The sequence below is a fragment of the Bombyx mandarina genome, chromosome 16 (assembly GCF_030267445.1).
Source record: "Bombyx mandarina strain Sakado chromosome 16, ASM3026744v2".
NCBI classification, from domain to species: domain Eukaryota; kingdom Metazoa; phylum Arthropoda; class Insecta; order Lepidoptera; family Bombycidae; genus Bombyx; species Bombyx mandarina.
Genome location: NC_143222.1, coordinates 7886676 through 7911572, shown reverse-complemented (window position 1 = coordinate 7911572; position 24897 = coordinate 7886676). Strand labels below are relative to the sequence as shown.

Sequence of the window (24897 nt, the reverse complement as noted above, 5' to 3'; positions counted from 1 at the left end):
AGTAGATGAGCGCGCGCAGGCAGCGGCACGCGAGCAACACGTGCAGTATGCACGCCAAAAGTAGATGAGCGCGCGCAGGCAGCGGTACGCGAGCAGTGCGCGCATTTTGCACGCCAGAAGTAGGCAAACGCGCACAGTTACGGCACACGAGCAACACGTGCAGTATGCACGCCAAAAGTAGATGGGCGCGCGTAGGCAACGGCACGTCGCTTGCGTGCTACTGCCGCAGGAACCATTGAGGGGCCCGAGCTGGCGACAATGCCCGTGAGGCACCATCCTCACCATTGGGTAAGGTCCACGGATTGAGAAAAGTATGAAAGCATCAAAGTAAGCAGTAATTGTAAAACAAAACAAAGTTCAGAGTTTTACTCTACTGTGGGCTATTTGAGTCCTTTATCCCACTTCTGATATTAAAAATCAGAAGAAGAACCATTTAAAAAAATTACAGTTGGGACACGTTTACAGAGACTTAAAACAATGACTCACGCACACCATGTCCACGACTACCTTCTCTCACGAACGCCACCGATCGAATGAATGTTTCGAGCAAAGGCGTTGCTATTTATAGGCACCTGGCGCGATGACGTGACTCTCGCCCCACCGCCTGACGTCACTGAGTAGAGGGGCCGAGTAGTGACAAATTCTCTAACAATATATCTATACTTCTATACTAATATTATAAAGAGGAAAGATTTGTTTGTTTGTTTGTTTCGAATAGGCTCCGAAACTACTGGACCGATTTGAAAAATTCTTTTTCCATTAGAAGCCGACATTGTCCCTGATGAACATAGGCTACTTTTTTAATTATTTTTTTAATTATTTTTTTAATTATTTTTTTTTGTTTCATGTTTGTTTTAATGTTTCCGAAGCGAAGCGAGGGCGGGTCGCTAGTGAATTAATAAGTAATGGGCTATACTAATTTGATTAGTTAGTATGTCAAGTTGTATATGAGCTATTAACGCCATATAGAATTAGAAGTACAGATAGTTGTGAAAATCAGTAATTTTCGTAAGTATTTTTTTTAGTAAATGTACGAAGCTTAATTCTCAAATATTGTATTTTTTTAGTTAAAATATCATTATCGCTAAATATTCATAACTAATGTAGCTAGGTGATTTCAGAAATATACTAAAACGCATTAAGTTAATACTCACCTATTGACTTCTACTTGAGTGTATTTAAAAATATTATTTACTTATTGCGCATATTCGACTCGATAGATAAATTAGTTTCAGAAACATGGAACCACCAAACAATATACCTATAGCTAGTCAACTTGACTCTGCATTGATGACCATTAACTATAACTAACAAATAAATTGTAACTATACTGAGACCTTATAACGTATACGAGTATCTCAAGGTGGGTGGCACATTTACGTCATAAATGTCTATGGGCTCCAGTAATCATTTAACATGAAGTGGGCTGTGAGCTCGTCCATCCATCTAAGCAATAAAAATAACAATAATATAGAAGCAAATAAATGTATATAAAACCTCAAAGAGATGACGGATTCCAAGAACAGCTCCTCGGAACAAAAAAGATCACAAGTATGCTGAAGAATATTATGAAGTTAAAACCGTTTTCACTAGGGATGATCAACGCCAATTAATAGACTGAATTCACTATTTGGGAAGATTAGATTTTCCTGTAAAAAACCCAGCTATTGGAGACGGTGTCAAAATTAGTGGAAACATTAAATCTCCCACACCCAATTAAAGACGGAGTACCAGGAAGACACTGACTTCAAAATTTCATCAAAGCCATCGCACAATATCAATAACGAGCTGTCCAAAATTTGCCAACGTATAGAGAAATGAAGTTTTTTTTAATTTTTTTATTGCCTTTGTAGGCAGACGAGCATACGGCCCACCTGATGGTGAGCGGTTACCGTCGCCCATGGACTTCAGCAATGCCAAGGGCAGACCCAAGCCGCTGCCTACCGCAGCTGAAAGAAGAAACTGTAAGGTCATGGTTTACTGATGTGTATCAATATTTTGAATAAAATCAAGTACTCAACAATTCTGCTAGAAGTTTTAATTGCGACGAAACTGGATTCTTTTTGTGTCCCAAGACAAAACGAGTCGTCGTACAATGAAGCACCATAGAGGTATTGAGACTCGAATCGTATTGGAGGCTCGAGTCTTCAATGATGAAAATGTTTAACTGTAATAATTAATGTTTCTGCTGACTATGAAATCCTGTTGGTTTTTACGCCTACAAGCGCATGCCTAAAACTTTATCCCAGCTGTGCCATGAGTATTGATTACGTTTAGCTTATTTTTAAGAGATTATCAAGAGAATTGTCACTTAATAATTAAAGGACTGTTGCTTCATATCAAAAATTAAACTGAAACTATAATTTTTATTTAACATAACTAATTCTGTTGCTTTAGCGGTCGGTAATAGGTGCCAAAAATACAGTAATAGGAACACCCCCCATGCATTGGATCGGTAATAGGGATATGGCCCTTCCCATAAATTTTTATTTTTTGCCTTTTTTAATTTATTTTTGATAGTTGTTCCTTAATTGCATTTAAAAAAAGAGTTATCTACGGAACCGTAAAAAAAAATTTATAGAGCCAGTGATTGAACAACTACTTATTTTTTACTTAACAATCTGAACCTGGCTTAAACTGGCGGTAATGGGTGCGTTTACGTTACAAAGCTTAAATAAATTCTATTTATTTACATAGCATACGCATTCTTAGCATACGCATTATAGTATGTGTGAACTTGTAATAAAATCTCTTTGACTATAATAGTTGTATCTGGCTGGTTTTAGTATAATTAAAAGATTAAATTTTAAAGGAGGTAATTCCAAATTCAAATTGTAAAATATGTGATTTTTATTTATTTTTCGTACTTTCAAGATGAGTGAATCTAATGAAGAAATTCGATACATTTTAAAATTTTAGTACAAAAAAGGTAAAAATGCAATGCAAGCCGCGAAAAAAAAACGATGCTTATGGACCTAGTGCAATGTCTGTGAGAGTAGCCCAAGTTTAGTTTAAGCGTTTTCAATTCGGAAATTTTGATGTCAAAGATGCACGTCGCTCTGGTCGCCCTATTGCGGATAAAATGGATGCCATTTTTGAAAAAGTGGAGCAAGATCGGCATTTCAGTAGTTTCGACATAGAACATTTAACATAATAATATAATGCATCTATAGTTGTTGCAATATTTAGATTGCAATCTTCTTCCTGTTCTTCATCCTCCTTTTCTTGTGTTTGAAGCATAGACTCAATAATTTCACTATCAGTCAAGTTATCAGCAATGATAGCTTGATCGTCAATATTCACATAAGTTTCCCGTGCTCAGTAGAGGACTACTTAGCACAGACGGTCAAGCAAATGCTTTGTTTGTATGCTTCTACACAGATAGTCAAACAAATGCTTTCTTTGTTTGTATGTACATACAAACAAAGCATTTGCTTGACCATCTGTGAATGTAAACAAAGGATGAGAAAGCTTAATAGTTTTATGAAAGAGGGTTTATGCCTTTGCCAACTCAATACCAATATCCGTAAGGGGTTTCTGGGAATCTGTCATAAATGGCTCATAAAAACAAGTCACTATACCCGAAATTGACGCTATATCCAAAGTCGCTCTCTATAACCGAATGAATTTTCTAGCAAAGTATGCTTTAAATTCAAGGGACGTAAGTGTGACTTCGCTATAACCAAAAAGTCGTTATAACCGAGGTCGTTATTAATGAAACCCACTGTGACTTGTTGTATTCCAAAATTTTGTACTTATACGTTGCTTTATCAATTTTTTTCTTTCATATTTATCACTAACCCACAAAATGACAAAACTAAATACACTATCGATAACGCTTATCGACAACAATAATGCGCATCACTATGCCCGTCCATAAGGCTCGTGAGTGAAAGAGAGAGCGAAATATTCGCTTCACCGCTCCGACTTTTTATGACCCAAACTGCAGCGACAAAATGACTCTACTATAGGTATTATTACATTGATAAATTGAATAAATGATGTTTAAATTAAAATTTTAGTTATTGTTTTCATTTCAAAATTGTCATGGGGGCTGTAATATGAAAGATCGTTATGTAGGCATATCAAACAAAAGGTTCCATATAGGTCGCAATCGTAATTTTGGATTCACAAGTGGCTATGTGCAGTGTGCTCACACGTGCTCATATTTAAATAATGGCAATAAACGGTACTGGCAAGCTGGCCCTGACTTTGTTAAACGATAATTAATTAACTCCGTATCTTAATCAGATCAATTTTTGAAAAAAAAAAAACGTTTTACTAAGATATCTGTTTCTAAGTCGAATGCTTATTTCCGTGATTAGAGTATCACCGCATTTGTCGTAATAATATTAATGCTTTACAAATTAAGAGTGTTTTTTTTTTCATTTTACACAGTGAAGTTGTAAATTGGATTGTTTTAATTTATTTTACTAATATACAATTTCCACTTGGAATTTTTTCTCATCTGTTCTTGTAAATATCTTAATTCAAAATTTACTAAGCTAATTTAATATGATTTTGCAAATTTGAGGTAGATTAGACAAATATATTGATACACGAACGTATGATTCACAATTAATCGTTTTACTGCGAATACCATGTCGCGATTCGTTATATAATTTATCAGAGAACTTTGGCGATAAATAATTCCTGATTCATCATTAGTCAGCATTAATAGGTTGACAATCTTAATGAAAAAATGCAACTTTTTTTTGAGCATTTACTACTTTTTTTAATAATCGCTGGTTTAAACTATTCACTGGTATCTTCGAAGGGCTGGTCTAACCTGAATGAGCTATATTCTCTAAACAGTTAGAAATAGCAGTTTCCGAGAATGTTACTGGTCTTATTACACTAGTAGAGTGTCTTGAGATCCCCACTGGTCCACTGGTTGAAAGCGGGGCGCAGCTCATGTACTATGAAACTGAAAATTAGAATTCATGGGTCAATGTGGGTGCTGCCAATTACATTGTTGATGTAGACATTCGGACTTACCTACCGGATTACTGATGAGCTGTATGCACGCGTACGCTGTATCAAGCGTCTAAGCAGCTTAAAAATATTGAATAAGAACTATCAAGTTCCCTATCGTGACTGTAAAGTTAAAATGGTTTAGTTGTATTCAACTTTTGAATTACGGAACATTACAGACAAAAAATATCAATTTAAAACAAAACAAAAACGTTGTAATATTGAAATGTTATGTTGAACTCATTAAGTATTTACACAAATTGTGAATGTTTGTAATAAAATACAATACATAAAGTGTAATATTTCCTATCTAACTTCTGTCTTTCAGTGCGGAGACGTCCACAGCTTATATGCTTCCCCCAAACCTCGTCACAACGAAAGGTCCTGCCCTGCCAACATTCATTGTAAAATTTTACATAAATAAATTTGATAAGATAGGTATCATGAAAGTATACTCAAATCCAATAGTTTTTTTCAGTTGCCATTTGATTTGATTCATAAATTTTTTGGGGAAAAACATTAAATAAAGCCGCAGACCGAAAATTAATATCAGTGACTCAACAATTACTAATAATGGTGTGTAAATTTCATATCTACAGATAAATACTGATCAATATAAGTGGTTTATCGTAACAAGTTACATTCTATTTACGTTTCAACCTGGCCAGCGTAACCATGTCTTTCTTGGGTAAAAAATACACATTCGATAGAGGAGAAAACTTCGATGGGTTCCTTAAGCTTATCGGTGAGTTTTTTTATCATATTTTCAGTATCGTTTCGTTAGCTAGAACGGATTATCTGATATTACGGTGTCAGGTTCAATAGAGATGTCCACGGTCACCTGTGATCCCAGAAGCAGTGTCAACGTCTTCGTCCTTCGGTGGAGGCGCGGAGGGTCCTCGTTGGGCCCAGAAGCGCCTAGATGTCGAGCGGCTGCGGCTGTCGTCCAGGCGTGGCGCCTGCACTTCGTAGGTTTTTTAGCAAGTGCCTCCGAGAGGGCAGGTTTTCAGAGCCGTGGCGTACGGGTCGGCTGATGCTCATCCCGAAGGACGATCACCCGAGAGATGAACCCTCCAGGTATAGCCCGATAGCCGTGTTGGACGAGGCCAGTAAGCTCCTTGAGCGTGTCGTTGCCGGGCGTCTTGTTCAGCATCTGAAGAACATTGGGCCAGATCTAGCATTCAACCAATTTGGCTTCCGGAGAGGTAGGTCGACCGTGGACGCGGTCTTGCGCGTTCGCGACCTTACCGATCAGGCGTGCTCTGGGGGAGGCGTGCTGTTGGCTGTGTCGATCGATATCACGAACGCCGAATTATCTCTCAAGGCGGTCTGTGATCTTCCCCGAGCGGATTGGGTGGGGACGGAAAACAGTGTAGCGGGGGCTTCCACATTGGTCGGCACTGGGTTCGTTCCTGTGGGCTTCGACTGGGTCCTCCATGGGGCTAACCTGCGTGGCGTCGAAGTGGTTTGCTACGCTGACGACACGCTGGTGACGGCCCGCGGAGACGACTACCGGTCAGCGGCCATCCTGGCTGTGGCGGGAGTAGCGACTGTGGTGGGCCGAATAAAGAGACTCAGCCCCGAGGTGGCCCTCCATAAATCCGAAGCAGTGTGCTTCCACTCAGCTCGGGAGGGGCCGCCTAAAGGCGTGAATCTCGTAGTCGGGGGTGTCACCATTGCTGTCCAGCCGAAGCTCAAATGTTTGGGCCTTGTGCTGGACAGCAAATGGAGATTCGACCACCATTTTAAAATGCTGGTTCCGATGCTGATGGGAATGGCAGGTGTGTTTACCCGTCTTCTTCTCAACATCGGTGGATGCAGCGCCAGTATCCGGCGACTGTACCTGGGGGTGGTGCGCAGTATGGCCTTGTACGGTGCTCCCGTGTGGTCGCCCGCACTTACCGCGCAAAACGCGGCTCTGCTGCTCAGAGCTCAGCGGGCGCTCGCGGTGAGGGTTATCAGGGGGTACCGCACCATCTCTCAGGATGTGGCCTGTGCTCTCGCCGGGTACCTCCGTGGGACCTCAAAGCTGAAATCTTGGCTGCGACATACCGACGGAGAACACAGTCCTCGACTCAGAAACGGACACCCGGCCCGTCGGCTGTCGATCAGCGGAGGCGTGCTGGGCGTAGTCTGGCATATGCTAAGTGGAGAGAGCGCTTGCTGGAGGAGCTCGGTCCTTCTCTTCTCCCCTTCTTCCTCTCAGGAGGCAATTGGGTCCTACATAACCCGGTCCGTTACCCCCCTCAACCGGGTATCTGTAAATGGATTCCCCAGCGTTAAAAAAACGTTCAATAGAGATAATAACTAGGATTCTAACGTACCTTGAGACATAAGTTCGAAGTCACAAATAATAGAAATTCAAAACTGGAACTCACGACTACTTCACGGCACTGAGGTGATACATCCCGTGCGGGCGGCACGCCATGTTATTCCACAGCCCAGTGAGTTTCTCTCCAGACCTTCTCAGTGGGTCGGGTTTCCGTTCCGGTGGTAGATTCTGCGAAGCACGGCTCTTGCTAGGGTTCGTGTTAGCAACATCGTCAGGTTTGAGCCCCGTGAGCTCATCTACTAGCCCGGCGACGCTGACATGGTCTCTATAGACCATCAGCTTATGTAGAAAAAAAGTTAATGCTTCTTCTTTAAATACGTCTTTAGAAAAACAGACACGTATCTGGATTTGAGCAGAGCATAGTCTCATTGAGAGTAATATCATCGGGCGTAGTTAAGGCAACACAGAACTTCAGCGCCCTATTTGTTTTTGCGGTGGTTAGTCTAAGAGAATATTATGTGAAGAAAAACGACAATGTGTAGACCATCGTATTATGTATCGCTCGGTAGACTGATGGTCATCTACTTGTATGTATGCGAGCCTATCTTGAAAAGGCTGTGCTACCTCGATTTAGATTTTTGCCACATCTCTTCTATTATATGATAGCTAGGCGTTACAAAATAATAATAATAAAAAAATTGTATGCTATATCGCATTCGTCTCCCCGTCTCGCAGGTTTCCCCGAAGACCAGATCCAGAAACATTTTCAGTTCAAGCCTACAACTACTTTGATCAAGGAAGGCGACAAATACAAGATCATCACCGTCGACAGCAACGGTACAAAGGAGACAGTTTTTGAGTCCGGTGTGCCTTTCGACGAAACCATCGATGCTGGATTGAAGGTATTCTGATAATCTTGTTTTTTATTTCTTAGGTGGGTGGATGAGCTCACAGCTCACCTGGTTTTAAGTGGTTATCGAGCTCATAGACATGTACAACATAAATGCGCCACCCACCTTGAGATATGAGTTCTAAGGTCTCAGTATAGTTACAACGCCTGCCCCACCCTTCAAACCGAAACGCATTACTGCTTCACGGGGTGGTGTACCTACCCTTGCGGATTCACAAGAGGTCCAACCACCAGTAAAGCTTACTATGCGACAACTTAAATTTGACGATAAATTTACAAATGTTAAATTTGAATTCCATTACGTCTTCAGTTCCCTGTTTTACATTGCGTGCAGTACGTTAATGTTAATAACATAATACCTTTATTTAACTACGATGTCTTCAGGAATGTTTCGATAATCTCCATATTAAATTTCGAAAGAAAGCAATAGATATTGAGCAGTTCTAGGTTTTAATTCAATAAAACGGTAGCCATTTAAGCTTAGTCGTAAATTGTGCAATGAAAATTTATAATCCTTTATGCCATTTGATGAGCTAATTGATTAACTTACCTATTAGCACATCAAATTATGCTTTATGCATTTACGAATGTAGGAAAAATAGTAGTACTAACTAATATTATTGAAAAAACATTTGGAGCAACTCAAGAAATACTAATGTATTGTATTATTATTACAACTCAGTGAAATTTACATTTTCCAGCTAAAAACCACGTACACAGTCGATGGCAACACCGTAACTCAAGTTATAGAGCATCCCAATGGCAAAACAATATTCAAAAGGGAATATAGTGACACCGAACTAAAAGTTGTAAGTATAGTTTTATCAATTCTACAATATTCGATTCTCATCCAGCCTGGCCGTAAATACCTTTAAAAAAAATTACACTTGAACTTAGAACTTGTAATTTTCTTATGTAATTTTCTTTCTTTTCATTGTCTTTTCTTATTTCCATAATAATCTATGTCAGATATTATTGTAAAATGAAAACTGAATTAGATTGATAAAGAGAACTGAATTGCTGAAATAGTTCTATGAATTATTTTTCCGGAAGCAACAGATTTATACAAGTACATATGTGAATATATGACTTAGATCTATGTATCTCGCGTATTTTACTAATAAACTAACTTAAGCATAGTTTATAATCAATTGGGATAAGATTAAGCGAAACGAGATGAGATAGAATGAAACAAAGGCTCAATAAAATGGTGGTTGTTTATTAAAACTTCAATGAACTTTTTGGAGGAGCCCGAAAAGCTATTTCCAGCGACTTTAATGGAAAATTATGGAATTAGTGACTACATCTAAACTACAATATTTCGTTACAACATCGGTTCATTGACTCCTACAAATTTACAAAACAATAATGTAAAAGATACGTAATTTGATTTAATTAATTTTATTGTTTTTCAGACTATCACAGCTGATAAATGGGACGGCACTGCCTATCAATACTACAAAGCTTAAATAAAGTCTATTTATTTACACTTTTAATTTCCAAATATAGTTACTATTTTTTTTAATTCTTCTTTTTATTTCGACACCATCCAATTAGGTATCGCATCTGATAATTTGGTAACCATATCTTAGTGGGTAAGTATCCGTTACGAATAATTTGGGTAGCTGGAATGCTTGCTTTGATGCACTTTGCTTTGACATATTTTAAGCGGACTATAAATAAAGAAGTTTTATATTTACTAGCGGTTGCCCTCTGGCCGAAAATCGACCATAATTAATTTAAATTATAAGGTTAGCGTGGTATGGACATATGATGCGTAGACAGAAGATGCATGTGATTAGGAGATGTATGGAAATGGTAGTGCAAGGTAGAGGGGGAAGAGGGCGACCAAAGAAGACATGCTTAGAGTGTGTGAATGACGATATGAGAGAGAAAGGAGTGAGTGTTGAGATGACGGCTGATAAAAGAGAATGGAAGACAAAAATTAGCTGTGCCTACCCCACCTAGTAGGATAAGGTGGAGAAAAAGAAGAGAAGGTTGAACATTATTAAGGTTATATTCTCAAAGACTATAATACTTCTATGATTGTAGGCTACGACAAGATTATATTATATACTAATAACATTAAAGACAAACATTAATAATTTTTTACCACAATTTAATAATAAACAAAATAATATATATGTAGTTATATGCGTTGGTGTGTCAAATACATGGTAATGTGTGTAATTTTTTTTTTATTGATCTAATATATTTTTATGCATAATTTTAAAGAAATATTAACATTATGCACTCCTCTATATCTATACTTAGTCTGGCCATAAATACTGCTACAATTAAAAATAAACAAAATATTATATTTGAATTTGGAATCTGTCATTTTTATATGATTGCTCATTGAATTTTCTCATTTTGGCGCCAATACATTGTACAATATTTTGCGATATTAAAATGGAATGGAGTGATAAAGATAACCGAATCGCTGTGATTGCATTACACAAAGTAGGTATGGAGCCAAATGCAATTTTTAAAACTCTCCATACGCTTGGTATTAGTAAAATGTTTGTGTACCGGGCTATTAACAGGTGCAATGAGACCTCCTCTGTTTGTGACAGAAAAAGATCTGGCCGTCCACTAGGGAGGGCTTGCTCCAAACGCCATGATAATTTGGAAACCCTAAAACAATCCGTACGATTGGCAGTGAACATTTTTCCCATTGAAAGAGTGCGTGCTTCTATTGATAACTGGCCTCAACGTTTAAAGGACTGTATTGCAGCCAATGACCACTTCGAATAAGCTTTTTATACTTTAAATTGTTTTATATTTATGTATTAAGCTAACACACTGTAAAAGCAATAAATGTTATTTGCCATATATTTTTTTTTTGTTTACCTTTGTAACAGTATTTATGGCCAGACTAAGTATATTAATACGTGAAGGAAAAACTTTGTATCCTTTTTTACGAAAATTGCGCGGACGGAGAAGTATGAAATTTCCCACACTTATAGAGAATATAGAGAAGGAGTGCAGAATGTTAATATTTTTTTAAATTATGCCTATAAAATACATTAAATTAATAAAAAAACATTACACACACTGTCCATGTATTTGACGCACGCACGCATGCATACTATTTCTTTATGGTCAAACTTTTGTTCTTGACGTCTGTGGTCAAATTGAGAATAGATTAAATAGTCTCATACTTCAGTGATTAAATATTGTTTGTATTTATTTATTCATATTTTTCTATACCTAGTTTAGTCTTGGCAAAATTTGTGATTATAGAAGTATAATAGTCTGAAAATCGCTACATAGTATAAAACAAAGTCGCTTTCTCTGTCCCTATATCTGTCTGTTCCTATGTATGCTTAGATCTTTAGAACTACGCAACGGATTTTGATGCGATTTTTTTTAATAGATAGAGTGATCGAAAAGAAAGATTTATATACAATAATAACATCCATTAAATAGTGGAGAAATACTGTTATTTTTTAGGTTTCTAATGTGATATCGTAAATAATTACATTTTTTCCGCTTACATTGCAAACGCAGGCTGAACCCTACGAGATATATCAAAATGTAATGATGTACTAAGTAAACATTGAAAAGGTCTACAGAAAACTCCGCGATGGTATATGTCTATCTCTTATGGATATCCCACAATACCATTTTTTGTCATTTACTTTTACGACAAATAATGGCTAATTTTCAAAGCGATTTTAACACAGCATTAATCCTTATCCAATTAAATACCTTAAATACATTGTTGGTTTAATATAGATATATACGGTCCCTTACAGCATATTATTTAAATGAATATTTTCGAAGATATTACAGATTTAAAAATTGCGGGACGTAGCGTTTACGGCGGTACCAGCCGGCCGGAGCGGCGGGAGCGTGCCTATAAATAGCGCGTCGGAGGCCGCGGTTCTTTTGTCATCAGGTTTGAGCCCCGTGAGCTCACCTACTAGCCACGGTTACGCTGAAATAGCCTCTCAAGGCTATCAGTTTAGGTAGGAAAAAAAAAAGCGGTTCTTTCCCACTGAGTTTCTAGCCGCTTTCGATGATGACGAAAAAGCAGAGCTGCTGGCCGATACATTGCAAGCCCAGTGCATGCCCAGCATTCAATCCGTGGACCCTGTTCATGTAGAATTAGTAGACAGTGAGGTAGAACGCAGAGCCTCCTTGCCACCCTCGGACGCGTTACCACCCGTCAGTCACCCCAATGGAAGTTAAAGATCTGATCAAAGACCTACGTCCTCGCAAGGCTCCCGGTTCCGACGGTATATCTAACCGCGTTATTAAACTTTTACCCGTCCAACTCATCGTGATGTTGGCATCTATTTTCAATGCCGCTATGGCTAACTGTATCTTTCCCACGGTGTGGAAAGGAGCAGACGTTATCGGCATACATAAACCCGGTAAACCAAAAAATAGTCCGACGAGTTACCGCCCGATTAGCCTCCTCATGTCTCTAGGCAAACTGTATGAGCGTCTGCTCTACAAACGCCTCAGAGACTTCGTCTCATCCAAGGGCATTCTCATCGATGAACAATTCGGATTCCGTGCACCGCCTCACGGAGCACATTCTCGTAGGGCTTAACCGACCAAAACCAATCTACACGGGAGCCTTCTTCTTCGACGTCGCAAAAGCGTTCGAGAAAGTCTGGCACAACGGTTTGATTTTCAAACTATTCAACATGGGCGTGCCGGATAGTCTCGTGCTCATCATACGGGACTTCTTGTCGAACCGCTCTTTTCGATATCGAGTCGAGGGAGTCCGCTCCTCCCCGCTACCTGTCACGGCTGGAGTCCCGCAAGGCTCTGTCCTCTCTTCCTTCCTATTTAGCTTATTCGTCAACGATATTCCCCGATCGCCGCCAACCCAATTAGCTTTATTCGCCGACTAGCGACCCGCCCTCGCTTCGCTTCGGAAACATTAAAACACACATGAAACCAAAAATATAAAATAAAAAAAAATGAAAAAAAAGTAGCCTATGTTCATCAGGGACAATGTCGGCTTCTAATGGAAAAAGAATTTTTCAAATCGGTCCAGTAGTTTCGGAGCCTATTCGAAACAAACAAACAAACAAATCTTTCCTCTTTATAATATTAGTATAGAAGTATAGACGACACGACTGCTTACTATTCGAGTAGAAATAAGATCCTTATTGCGAAGAAGCTTCAGAGCGCAGCCGTAGCCCTAGGACAGTGGTTCCGAAAATGGCGCATAGACATCAACCTAGTGAAAAGCACCGCAGTGTTATTTCAAAGGGGAAACTCACTGCTTGTTTCCTCACGAAATATCACACCCCCGATCACCCTCTTCGCCAGGAAGGTCAAGTACCTGGGAGTCATCACCCTGGATGCATCCATGACATTCCACCCGCATATAAAAACAGTTCGCGATCGTGCCGCATTTATTCTCGGCAGACTCTATCCTATGATCTGTAAGCGGAGTAAAATGTCCCTTCGGAACAAGGTGACACTTTACAAAACTTGCATAAGGCCCGTCATGACTTACGCGAGTGTGGTGTTCGCTCACGCGGCCCGCACTCACATAGACACCCTCCAATTCATACAATCCCGCTTTTGCAGGTTAGCTGTCGGGTCTCCGTGGTTCGTGAGGAACGTTGACCTACACGACGACTTGGGCCTCGAATCAATTCGGAAATACATGAAGTCAGCATCGGAACGGTAATTCGATAAGGCTATGCGTCATGATAATCGCCTTATCGTTGCCGCCGCTGACTACTCCCCGAATCTTGATCATGCAGGAGCCAGTCACCGTCGACGCCCTAGACACGTCTTTACGGATCCATCAGATCCAATAACCTTTGCACTAGACGTCTTCAGCTCTAACATTAGGGATAGGCTTAGGGACCCCGGTAACCGTACTCGTCGAACTCGACAAAGAGGTCGACGTGCAACCTAACCCATGCATCAGCCCGCTGAGTTTCTCGCCGGATCTTCTCAGCGGGTCACGATTCCGATCCGGTAGTGGATTCATTCGCGAAGCAATTGCTCTTGAGTTATTAGGTCTCCTTCGGAGACGCTCGGGCAGTTGTTAGCAAATCCCACCCCTCCTGGCTGAGCCTTTGCTCGCCCACTTGTCCTGGTGAAACTGGAAAGGCCTTCGGGCCACCAGTAATCTTTCAATCATACAAAAAAAAAGTTTCTAACCGGATCTTCTCAGTAGGTCGCGTTTCCGATCCGGTGGTAGATTCTGCGAAGCACTGCTCTTGCTAGGGTCAGTGTCAGCAAACACTCCGGTTTGAGCCCCGTGAGCTCACCTATACACGTTAGTGTGAAGCTGAAATAGCCTCGGCTGAAATAGCGATCGGGTGCCACATATTCCGCTCGCCCCCATAGGTGCTAAATGACGCTACGCACCATCAGACATAAGCTTGAAGTTTATATTTTAAATTTCTTCTGGGCGTAAATAAGCGGGGTGCTGTATACATTTTATTATTTCGGTTATTTTTAGACGATATTAAGCCTTCATCGTAGAAGTCGGTCACGAATACAGTATTTGTTCGTTTGTTTGTAGTTGTATGTATGACTTATATATAGTATGTTATTAATCGTATATTTGCGATAAACCTCTCAGAAAACTAAATACAACCTAACGCTATACGTCATGTACACAATTCAACTTTTCACATGCTTACTACCAGTAATAGTATTTTTTTTTATTTATACCTGTCTATGCATTTCAATATAAAAGAAAGATCTCAGAGATATGAACGACAGCATTTTCTCTTCATTTTGTTTAAATTGTTACCATGTGTAGACGAGCTCACGGCTCACCGTTAAGTGATTACTGGATTCAACATCAACCGCTTTAATATCGCCGCCCATCTTGATACCTGAGTTATAAGTTTTAAAGTACTGTCTCAGTTCTTTCGCTTGATATGAGTTCATCGGGAGTCATACTCTAGGCCAGTGGTCGGCAAACCTATTAACCAAAGAGCCAAATATGAACATTATAATTTAAAAAAAATTGGGAGCCAAACTTGTTAAATAAACTTTGGTTACACTAAATAAGTAGTACAGTAAATGCAGAGCCGCACTTAAGGAGCCAAAGAGCCACTTGCGGCTCCGGAGCGGCACTCGCCGAGTCGATTCCGATCCGGTAGTAGATTAATTACATTCACTCGCGAAGCCGCTACTCTTGAGTTGTTAGGTCGCCTTGGAGGCGCTCGGATAGCTGTTAGCACATCTCGTCCCTTCTGGCTGAGCCCTTGTTCGCCCACCTGTCCTTGTGAAACTGGAAACGCCCCCAGGCCACCAGTACAAAACTAATTCATAAAAAAAAATCGTGACACACAAACTGACTGGGCATTTCGCCTCCAAGTCATGTACGAGTAGAGCTCATGCAATTCTTAACTTTATTGTGCTTGTTCATTAAGATAAAATTGCCGAATGATCTAATTTTATGTGCCTGAAAATGAACGTGATATTTTGAGAGAGTGCAATAGGTATACAGATTTTACTATTACATCTATTCCTGCTAGAACGGCGGTCGGGGTACCGGGATAAATTACCCCAAATGGGGTAAAATGAAATTTTGGGGGGCAAAAATGAAACTTTTGTGAGTAAAAAGTATATTATATTGAAGTGAAACTTCTTTAGAATCGTTGTGATTTCAAACTCGATGAAACGATATTTAATAGCTATAAAATGAATAAAATGTAATTATATTATATAATTTTAAAGCTTTCTTCTTAAAAAAATAATTTCTGTTTGATATATATAATTCTGTCCTTTATATTCCCGAAAAAAATCATTTAAATTAAAAAAGCTTTTTATATATATAAAATTTAAATTAGTTTTTTCGTCTAATATACAAGACAAATATCATATGAATTAGAAAATAACAAGAAATTATCATTTACTTATATTTTCTGTGGGTGCGATTTTTTTCCCTCAACTGTATATTACATATATTATATTACTATTATTACCTTTATATATTACTAGGTATTAAATTGATACATTGAATAAATGATGTTTAAATTAAATTTTTAGTTATTGTTTTCTTTTCAAAATTGTCATGGGGGCTGTAATATGAAAGATGCTAAAAAGAAGCGATTTCGTTTTTTTTGTTCTTCGCCATGGGGTAATATCAACTTACACAAAAATATTTTGGGGTAATAATTAAGAAAGTTCCTCGACCGCTGTGCTAGAAGCTCGTTATGTAGGCATATCAAACAAAAGGTTCCATATAGGTCGCAATCGCAATTTTGCAGTCACAATTGGGTAAGTGCAGTGTGCTCACGAGTGCTCATATTTAAATAATGGCAATAAACGGTACTGGCAAGCTGGCCCTGACTTTGTTAAACGATAATTAATTAACTCCGTATCTTAATCAGATAAATTTTTGAAACAAAAATTTTTTTTACAAAGATATCTATTTCTAAGTCGAATGCTTATTTCCGTGATTGGAGTATCACCGCATTTGTCGTAATAATATTAATGCTTCACAAATTAAGAGTGTTTATTTTTTCATTTTACACAGTGAACTTGTAAATTGGATTGTTTGAATTTATTTTACTAATATATAATTTCCACTTGGAATTTCTTCTCATCTGTTCTTGTAAATCTCTTCATTCATAATGTACTAAGCTAGTTTAATATAATTTTGCTAATTTGAAGTAGATTAGACAAATATATTGATACGCGAACGTATGATTCACAATTTATCGTTTTACTGCGAATAGCACGTCGCGATTCGTTATATCATTTATCAGAGAGCTTTGGCGAAATAAATCCTGAATCATCATTAGTCAGCACTAATTGGTTGACAATCTTAATGAAGAAATGCAATTTTTTTTTTGTTGAGCGTTTAGTACTTTTTTAATACTCGCTGGTTTAAACTATTCACTGGTATCTTCGAAGGGCTGGTCCAGCCTGAACGAGCTATATGCCACCAGGGTCGGCAACCTGTTTGTCCTTAAGGGGGCAATACTAAATTTAAAAGATCACCGAGGGCGCATAATTTACAGATAATCAACCAACGGCGGATCCTGAGCTGGTTCCAGGACTTAGGTGGACCACTAATTGAACATAATGATTTTATTTATATATTTTGTCACCATACAGATTTTATGTAACTACATAACTTCAATATTTCATTAATATAATATAATATTATAGCTTTGTATGATGGCAAACGTTTGGGAACGAACGCATCGAAAATGGGACTATGTGACCCCCTCCTGGCACCATAGCTGGATCCGCCCTTGAAATCAACAGGTTTAAATAAGCATTAAAAAAAAACAGATTTTTTATAACTTTATTTTGTTGGTGTCATACATAATGATACATATAATTCAGTGTGAAACCTGGGTGTCCATATTTTCAGCTAATTTCTTATAATTGGAGATAGTATATTTAGAGTTCCCGGTCCTTAAACAATTATCTAAATGTGAGTCATTAAGCTTTGTTCAGCATTGAAAGAAAATAATTATTTCGGATTACATGGTAGTTTTAAATGCACGGTCTACGCGTGGCCTATTCGAAATACGATCACACGCTAACAAATACGTGCGTGTTATTAGATACGCTCAAGGTTAGCAAACTGCTAATCTATGCACAATCCTACACTTAACTGACTACTTGCTATATATCGCCGTTTGACAAGAGTAAGTAAATCGCTCTGGCTATCGTACATTTACATTAATCCAGCGAGGGAGCATTAGAAATCGATCGGGAGCGTCATGGCGCCCGCGGGCGACCCCGCGACCCCCGACCCCTGCTCCAAACAGTTAGCAATAACAGTTTCCGGGGAAGTTACTGGTCTTATTACACAGAGTGTCTTGAGACCCCCACTGGTCCACTGATTACCGCCTTGTCTATTTCTGTCACGGAGCAGGAATAGGTTGAAAGCGAGGCGCCGCTGTGGTTCTATGGAACTGAGAATTAGAATTCATGGGTCAATGTGGGTGCTGCCAATTACGTTGTTGATGTAGACATTCGGAGTTTCCGGACTACTGGTCAGCTGTTTGCTCGTTCAAGCGTCTAAGCAGCTTAAAAATATTGAATAAGAACTATCCAGTTCCCCACCGTGACTGTAAAGATAAAATGGTTTAGTTGTATTCAACTTTTGAAGTACGGAACATTATAGACAAAAAAATATCAATTTAAAACAAAACAAAAACGTTGTAATATTGAAATGTTATGTTGAACTCATTAAGTATTTACACATATTGTGAATATTTGCATTATAATACAATACATAAAGTGTAATATTCCTATCTAACTTCTGTCTTTCAGTGCGGAGACGTCCACAGCTTATATGCTTCCCTCAAACCTCGTCACAACGAAAGGTCCTGCCCTGCCAACATTCATTGTAAAATTTTACATAAATAAATTTGATAAGATAGGTATCATGAAAGTATACTCAAATCTAATAGTTTTTTTTTCAGTTGCCATTTGATTTGATTCATCAAATTTTTGGGGAAAAACATTAAATAAAGCCGCAGACCGAAAATTAATATCAGTGACACAACAATTAATAATAATAGTGAGTAAATTTCGTATCTACAGATAGATACTGATCAATATAAAAGGCGTATCGTAACAAGTTACATTCTATTTACTTTTCAACTGGGCCGGCGTAACCATGTCTTTCTTGGGTAAAAAATACACATTCGATAGAGAAGAAAACTTCCATGGATTCCTTAAGTTTATCAGTGAGTTTTTTTATCATTTTTTCAGTATCGTTTCGTTAGCTAGAAGGTGTCAGGTTCAATAGAGATAATTCTAACGTACCTTGAGACATAAGTTCGAAGTCTCAAATAGTAGGCTCTTCAAAACTAGAACTCACGACTGCTTCACGGCACTGAGGTGACACATCCCGTGCGGGCGACACGCCAGGTTAATCCATAGCCCACTGAGTTTCTCGCCGGATCTTCTCAGTGGGTCGCGTTTCCGTTCCGGTGGTAGATTCTGTGAAGCACGGCTCCTGTTAGGGTTCGTGTTAGCAACATCGTCAGGTTTGAGCCTCGTCAGGTTTGAGCAGAGCATAGTCTCATTGAGAGTAATAACACCGGGCATAGTTAAGGCAACACGGAACTTCGACCCCCTGTTTGTGTTTGCGGTGGTTAGTCTAAGAGAATATTATGTGAAGAAAAACGACAATGTGTAGACGTTCCATCGTATTATGTATTGCTCGGTAGACTGATGGTCATGTACTTGTATGTATGCGAACCCATCTTGAAAAGGTTGTTAGCTCGATTTAGATTTTTACCATATCTCTTCTATTATATGATAGCTAGCGCTAGAACATTATTTAAAAAAAAAATTGAATGCTAAATCGCATTACTCCTGCAACCATTAACTTTCTGATAACATGATATTATTTCGTTGATACGACGATAATAGATTAAATGTAATTTTTACTAAATTAGGACAGAAAATCCCTTGTCGATTGAAATCACTAATCTAATCGTCAAGTGAATTTTGGAATTTTGCAATAAGAGATAATAATATGTACGGTTTTTGGAGTTTTGCAATAAGAGATAAATATTATTGTGTATGTTTCGATTTAAATGAAGAAATGCAGAAAATGGGGATGTACTTTCTGGAAAGTTCTTGTTGTTCGGTTGTTTCGGACAATTCATTGCGAAAACATCTTTTTGTTTCCCTACCTTTTCGCTGGTAGCCTAAGAGGCTATTCCAGCTAAGGTAGGTGAGCTCACGGGCTCAACCTGAGATAATTTGCTAACACTGGCCCTAGCAAGAGCAGTGCTTCGCAGAATCTACCGCCGGATCGGAATCGCGACCCACTGAGAAGATCCGTCGAGAAACTCAGTGGGCCGTGTCTATGAGTGCGAAAACGACAATCGTGTGAGATACATAATTATGTTAATGTTTCATTTGTGTAATTAATTTCTGTGCCGCTGTTCGATACCCGTAGGCAGGTACAAAAGTTTCCTAATGAAATACGTACTTAAAAATGTTCATGACCGACTTCCACGGTGAAGGAATAGCATTGTGTAGGTAATAATAATCGAAATTTATAATTTGCGTAATTACTGGTAGTAAGACTTGTGGGCCGCATGGATAAATATCACCACTCAGGAAGTACTGCGTTTGGGTTTGAAAGATGGGGGCAGCCGTTGTACTATTATATAAAATTAAGATTTAGAACTCAGGTCTCAAGGTGGGTGGCGGCATTTATGTTGTTGATATCCAGTCTAGTTACTTAACACGAGCCGAACTCTGAGCTCACACAATCATTAATAGCTTTAATCCACAATTTTCTTACTTATTTTCTTAAGACGTCCAAAACAGGTGAATCGCAAAATCTGTAACATTTGTGTTTAACCTAGTCTTAGATAACATTAGACAATTTTATGACTGAATTAGATGAGGTCTAATATATTATCTAACTTATACGAATGTTTAAGTATTTCGTGTATAAAATAAACATTTGATTTCCATTGCTGTCGAAATGACCATTGAAGAAAAATTCAAAAGGCACGAATACAACGATTCCAGATCTCCCCGAAGAACAGATCCAGAAACTTTTGCAGTTCAAGCCTACAACTACATTGATCAAGGAAGGCGACAAATACAAGACCATCACCGTCGACAGCAACGGTACAAAGGAGACAGTTTTTGAGTCCGGTGTGCCTTTCGACGAAACCCTCGATGGTGGATTGACGGTAATCTGACAAGCTTACTATGCGACAACTTAAATTTGACGATAAATTTACAAATCGTCGTTGTCAAACCAAAATTTGCTATGGGCACTTTTTGAGATTTTAACTTTTTGACCTTTTCGTATAGTTCACGGCCCTATCTACCGTATAAAAAAAAACTGTTATGTGTCTATAGCTTTAATATTTATCTATAGCTTTTGAAAAATCATTGTCATATAAAATTTTATATGAATACGTTTTTAGTCGGTAATTCAAAATAAAGTTTTTGCACATAGCAGATAAAGGTCTGACAGCGACGAAATGTTAAATTTGAATTCCATTACATCTTCTGTTCTCGGTGTTACATTGCGTGAAGTATCTTAATGTTAATAACATAATACCTTTATATATAACTACCATCTTTGTATGTCTTCAGGAATTTTTCGAATAAACTCCATATTAAATTTCTAAATAAAGCAATAGATAGCAACAGTTCTAGGTTTTAGTTCAATAAAACGGTAGCCATTTAAGCTTAGTCGTGAATTCTGCAATGTGATATTTATAATCCTTTATGCCATTTGATGTGCTAATTTATTAATTTATCTATTAGCACATCAAATGCTTTATGCATTTACGGATTGTATAAAAAATAGTAGTACTAACTAATAGTATTGAAAAAACATTCGGAGCAACTGAAGAAATACTAATGTTACACCTCAGTGAAATTTACATTTTCCAGTTAAAAACCACGTACACAGTCGATGGCAACACCGTAACTCATGTTGTAGAGAATCCCACTGGCACAGCAACATTCATAAGGGAATACGGTGACAACGAACTAAAAGTAGTGAGTATAATTTTATCAATTGTACAATATTCGATCCTCATCCAGCCTGACCGTAAATACCTTTAAAAAAAACAATAGTATTACATTTGAATTTAGAACTTGTAATTTTCTTATGAATATTCATTGTCTTCCTATTTCCATGATAATCTATGTCAGATATTATTGTAAAATTAAAACTGAATTAGATTGATAAAGAGAACCGAATTGCTGAAATACTTCAATAAAATATTTTTCCGGAAGCAACAGATTTTACAGAAGTATATGAATATAAGACTTAGAACTACGTATGTATCCGCGTATTTTACAAAATAAATTGTAACTTAAGCATAGTTGATACACTCGGTCAGGAATTATTTGATGAAGTGTAATGATTTCATATTGTGTATATTATATTTATTATTTAAATAACCTGAGCATTCTAATATTAAGAATTGATAGTTCTGCTACTTCATTTTTAAGTATGGCAATTGGCTATTGTTGCCAGCGTTAAATTTATAAAAATCCTCATCTATTAAACGGATACATAGATACTCGTACATATTCTGTTATTTGAATAATGATATAGAGCAAAATGTGATGAAGTTGATTTATTTGATACTGTCATCAATTGGGATAAAATTAAACGAAACGAGATGAGATAGAATTAAATAAAAGCTCAATAAAATGGTGGTTGCTAATTAAAACTTCAGTTAATTTTTTAGAGCCCGAAAAGCTATGTCCAGCGACTTTATTTTATTATATAAGTACTCCCATATTTTTGCACTTTCACACACATATGCTAAACGGTGAATAATATTATAGAAATGAATAGCAATATTTGAGTTTAGCCTCGTCTAGATATACTTTATAGTATTAGTACTAGTAATTATATTAGATTCTCACAATTTTTTTATAATTTTTTTTTCAAATATAACGCTTTAAAAACAGAAACCAAACACTTTGTAAAGGTCACAAACTTCACCTATCTTAAGACATGAGGTCTAAGCCTCCATAGTGTATTATATTAACTTATATGTCCTATCATCTAAGCCGGACCGCATTATTGCTTTCCGACAAAGACCGGCATGGCAGTGTTACCACCGTGCGGGATTAAAATATACCTTATTATCCTAGTCTAGTTAGGATTTTTTTAATAATTAGTTAATTTTATTATGGAACTATTTTAATCTAACTGAAACATTGAATGGCGTGCTTAAAGCGGCATGTATCGCCTGTCCAAGAACCAAAAAGAAAAATTATGGAATTAGTGACTACATCTAAACTAAAACATTTCATTACAACATCGGTTCATTGACTCCTACAAATTTACAAAACAATGATGTAAAAAATACGTAATTTGATTTAATTAATGTTACTGTTTTTCAGACTATCACAGCTGATAATTGGGACGGCACTGCCTATCGATACTACAAAGCTTAAATACATTCTATTTATTTACACTTTTAATTTCCAAATACAGTAATTTTTTTTTTTATTATTCGTTTTATTTCGACACCATCCAATTCGGTATCTCTTAGCGCATCTGATAATTTTGGTAACCATTTCTTAGTTGGTAAGTATCCGTTACGAATAATTTAGGTAGCTGGAATGCTTGCTCTTTTCTTTGACATATTTGAAGCGGACTGTAAATAAAGAAGTTTTTAACTTACTAGTATCTTAGTCGACCATCATCATCATCATCATCATCAACAGCCCACAGTCGTCCACTGCTGGACATAGGCCTCTCCCAATCCACACCACTGAGCCCGGTCTGCGGCTCTCCTCATCCACTTCTTGCCGGCCACCGTGCGGACCAATTTGAAATTCGACCATAATTAATTTAAATTATAAGTTGGGACATTATTAAGGTTCTATTGTCAAAGACTATTCTATAATCATAGGTTTCGCCAAGGTTACATTATAGACAAATAATATTAAAGACAAATCATAATCTATTCTTAATTTGATCACAATTTAACAATGAACAAAATAATATATGTGAATATGCGTGGGTGTGTCAATTTTTTTATTGACTTAATTTATTTTTGTTCATAATTTTCTGCACTCCTTCTCAATATCTTCTTAAATGAGAAATTTCATACTCCTCCGTCTGCGCAATTTCCGCAAATAGGGGTACAAAGTTTTTGCCTCACATATTAATATATAGATGTAGATAATTTTGTTAGTAAAAAATGTCTAATAAATATATATATTATGCGTTTTATTTATTTTCTTTTGCTTTTTTACCGTCCCTGGCCCCTGTAGGAAGTGTCCTGCCCCCCTGATCTTTACTACCTTAGGCGATCGAGTGCGACATAGCGTAATATAGCACCTAAGTGCTAAATTACGCTAAGTGCTAAAGCACCTAAGTGCTAAATTACACATAGCGTAATATAGCACCTAAGTGCTAAATTACGCTATGCACCATGAGACACAAGCTTGAAGTATAAATTTCTTGAGAGCGTAAATAAGCGGGGTGTTGTATACATTTTATTATTTCGATTATTTTTAGACGATATTAAGCCTTCATTGTAGAAGTCGGTTACAAATACAGTCTTTGTTCGTTTGTTTGTAGTTGTATGTATGACTTATATATATATACCTCTCTATGCATTTCAATATAACAAAAAGATTTCAGAGATATGAACGACAGCATTTTCTCTTCATTTTGTTTAAATTGTTACCATGTGTACAAGAGCTCACGGCTCACCATTAAGTGATTACTGGAGTCAATAGACATCAACCAATTTAATGTCGCCGCCCATCTTGATACCTAATAATAATAATAATGCCCGTATAGTTCGCCGGTTTCTCTCCCAATAGTCCCTAACGCTCCGGCCGATTGTTGCCCACCTCGCCGGAGTGTGTCCTGCCGTCTTCCCAGGCGTGGCAGTGTTTAATACAAGATAATAATAATAATTTATTTATTTCTCTCTTAAAGGTATAGTACAAACACTAATTAACCTTATAATTTATTTTGTAAGCCTTTGAAAGAGCTGAAGTCTGTACTAGGTTCAAAGACCTGTATTACTGATCTCCATGCTCCCTCCTTTTTAAGATAGGTTATTTATTTTTTATTATAGGTTATTAGGTTATTATAGGTTCTTAAGATAGGTTAGGTTAAGTCGTGAACAGATGTTCCGGACTATATATTGTTGAGAGATCATTAGGTGTTATCATTTAAGAAGGTCATTATGCGTGTGTGTGCTTGCGTGTGGGTATGTGTGTGTGCATGCGTGTGTGTATGTGTGCGTGTGTGGTGTGCGTGTGTGCGCGTGTGTGCGTGTGTGCGCGTATGTGCGTG

General features: G+C 37.8%; 2 protein-coding genes across 4 annotated transcripts; both read left to right on the top strand.

The window, feature by feature from the left end:
• The first annotated feature begins 5561 nt into the window (after positions 1 to 5561).
• On the top strand, positions 5562 to 9681 carry LOC149501314 (fatty acid-binding protein 1-like). Of its 2 annotated transcripts, XM_089733612.1 has the most exons (4): positions 5567 to 5719; positions 7982 to 8148; positions 8858 to 8965; positions 9572 to 9681. In XM_089733612.1, the coding sequence occupies exons 1-4, from the start codon at positions 5650 to 5652 to the stop codon at positions 9623 to 9625; spliced, it is 399 nt and encodes a 132-aa protein (XP_089589738.1). In that variant the 5' UTR covers positions 5567 to 5649; the 3' UTR covers positions 9626 to 9681. The 2 variants fall into 2 exon arrangements, with proteins under 2 accessions (XP_089589737.1, XP_089589738.1); XM_089733611.1 differs by lacking the exon at positions 9572 to 9681 and having other exon boundaries at positions 5562 to 5719; positions 8858 to 9031.
• Positions 9682 to 18656: 8975 nt separating this feature from the next.
• LOC149501313 (fatty acid-binding protein 1-like) lies at positions 18657 to 23088 on the top strand. Of its 2 annotated transcripts, XM_089733610.1 has the most exons (4): positions 18657 to 18814; positions 20625 to 20791; positions 21507 to 21614; positions 22980 to 23088. In XM_089733610.1, the coding sequence occupies exons 1-4, from the start codon at positions 18745 to 18747 to the stop codon at positions 23031 to 23033; spliced, it is 399 nt and encodes a 132-aa protein (XP_089589736.1). In that variant the 5' UTR covers positions 18657 to 18744; the 3' UTR covers positions 23034 to 23088. The 2 variants fall into 2 exon arrangements, with proteins under 2 accessions (XP_089589736.1, XP_089589735.1); XM_089733609.1 differs by lacking the exon at positions 22980 to 23088 and having other exon boundaries at positions 21507 to 21695.
• Positions 23089 to 24897: the final 1809 nt, after the last annotated feature.

What these genes read in the sequence shown, in the direction of transcription:
- LOC149501313 (XM_089733609.1), top strand. Translation starts at nt 18,745, where the DNA reads ATGTCTTTCTTGGGTAAAAAATACACATTCGATAGAGAAGAAAACTTC. An exon ending in TGGATTCCTTAAGTTTATCA is followed by an intron (nt 18,815 to 20,624) that starts GTGAGTTTTTTT and finishes CAACGATTCCAG; the next exon opens with ATCTCCCCGAAGAACAGATC. An exon ending in CCCTCGATGGTGGATTGACG is followed by an intron (nt 20,792 to 21,506) that starts GTAATCTGACAA and finishes TACATTTTCCAG; the next exon opens with TTAAAAACCACGTACACAGT.
- LOC149501314 (XM_089733611.1), top strand. Translation starts at nt 5,650, where the DNA reads ATGTCTTTCTTGGGTAAAAAATACACATTCGATAGAGGAGAAAACTTC. An exon ending in TGGGTTCCTTAAGCTTATCG is followed by an intron (nt 5,720 to 7,981) that starts GTGAGTTTTTTT and finishes CCCGTCTCGCAG; the next exon opens with GTTTCCCCGAAGACCAGATC. An exon ending in CCATCGATGCTGGATTGAAG is followed by an intron (nt 8,149 to 8,857) that starts GTATTCTGATAA and finishes TACATTTTCCAG; the next exon opens with CTAAAAACCACGTACACAGT.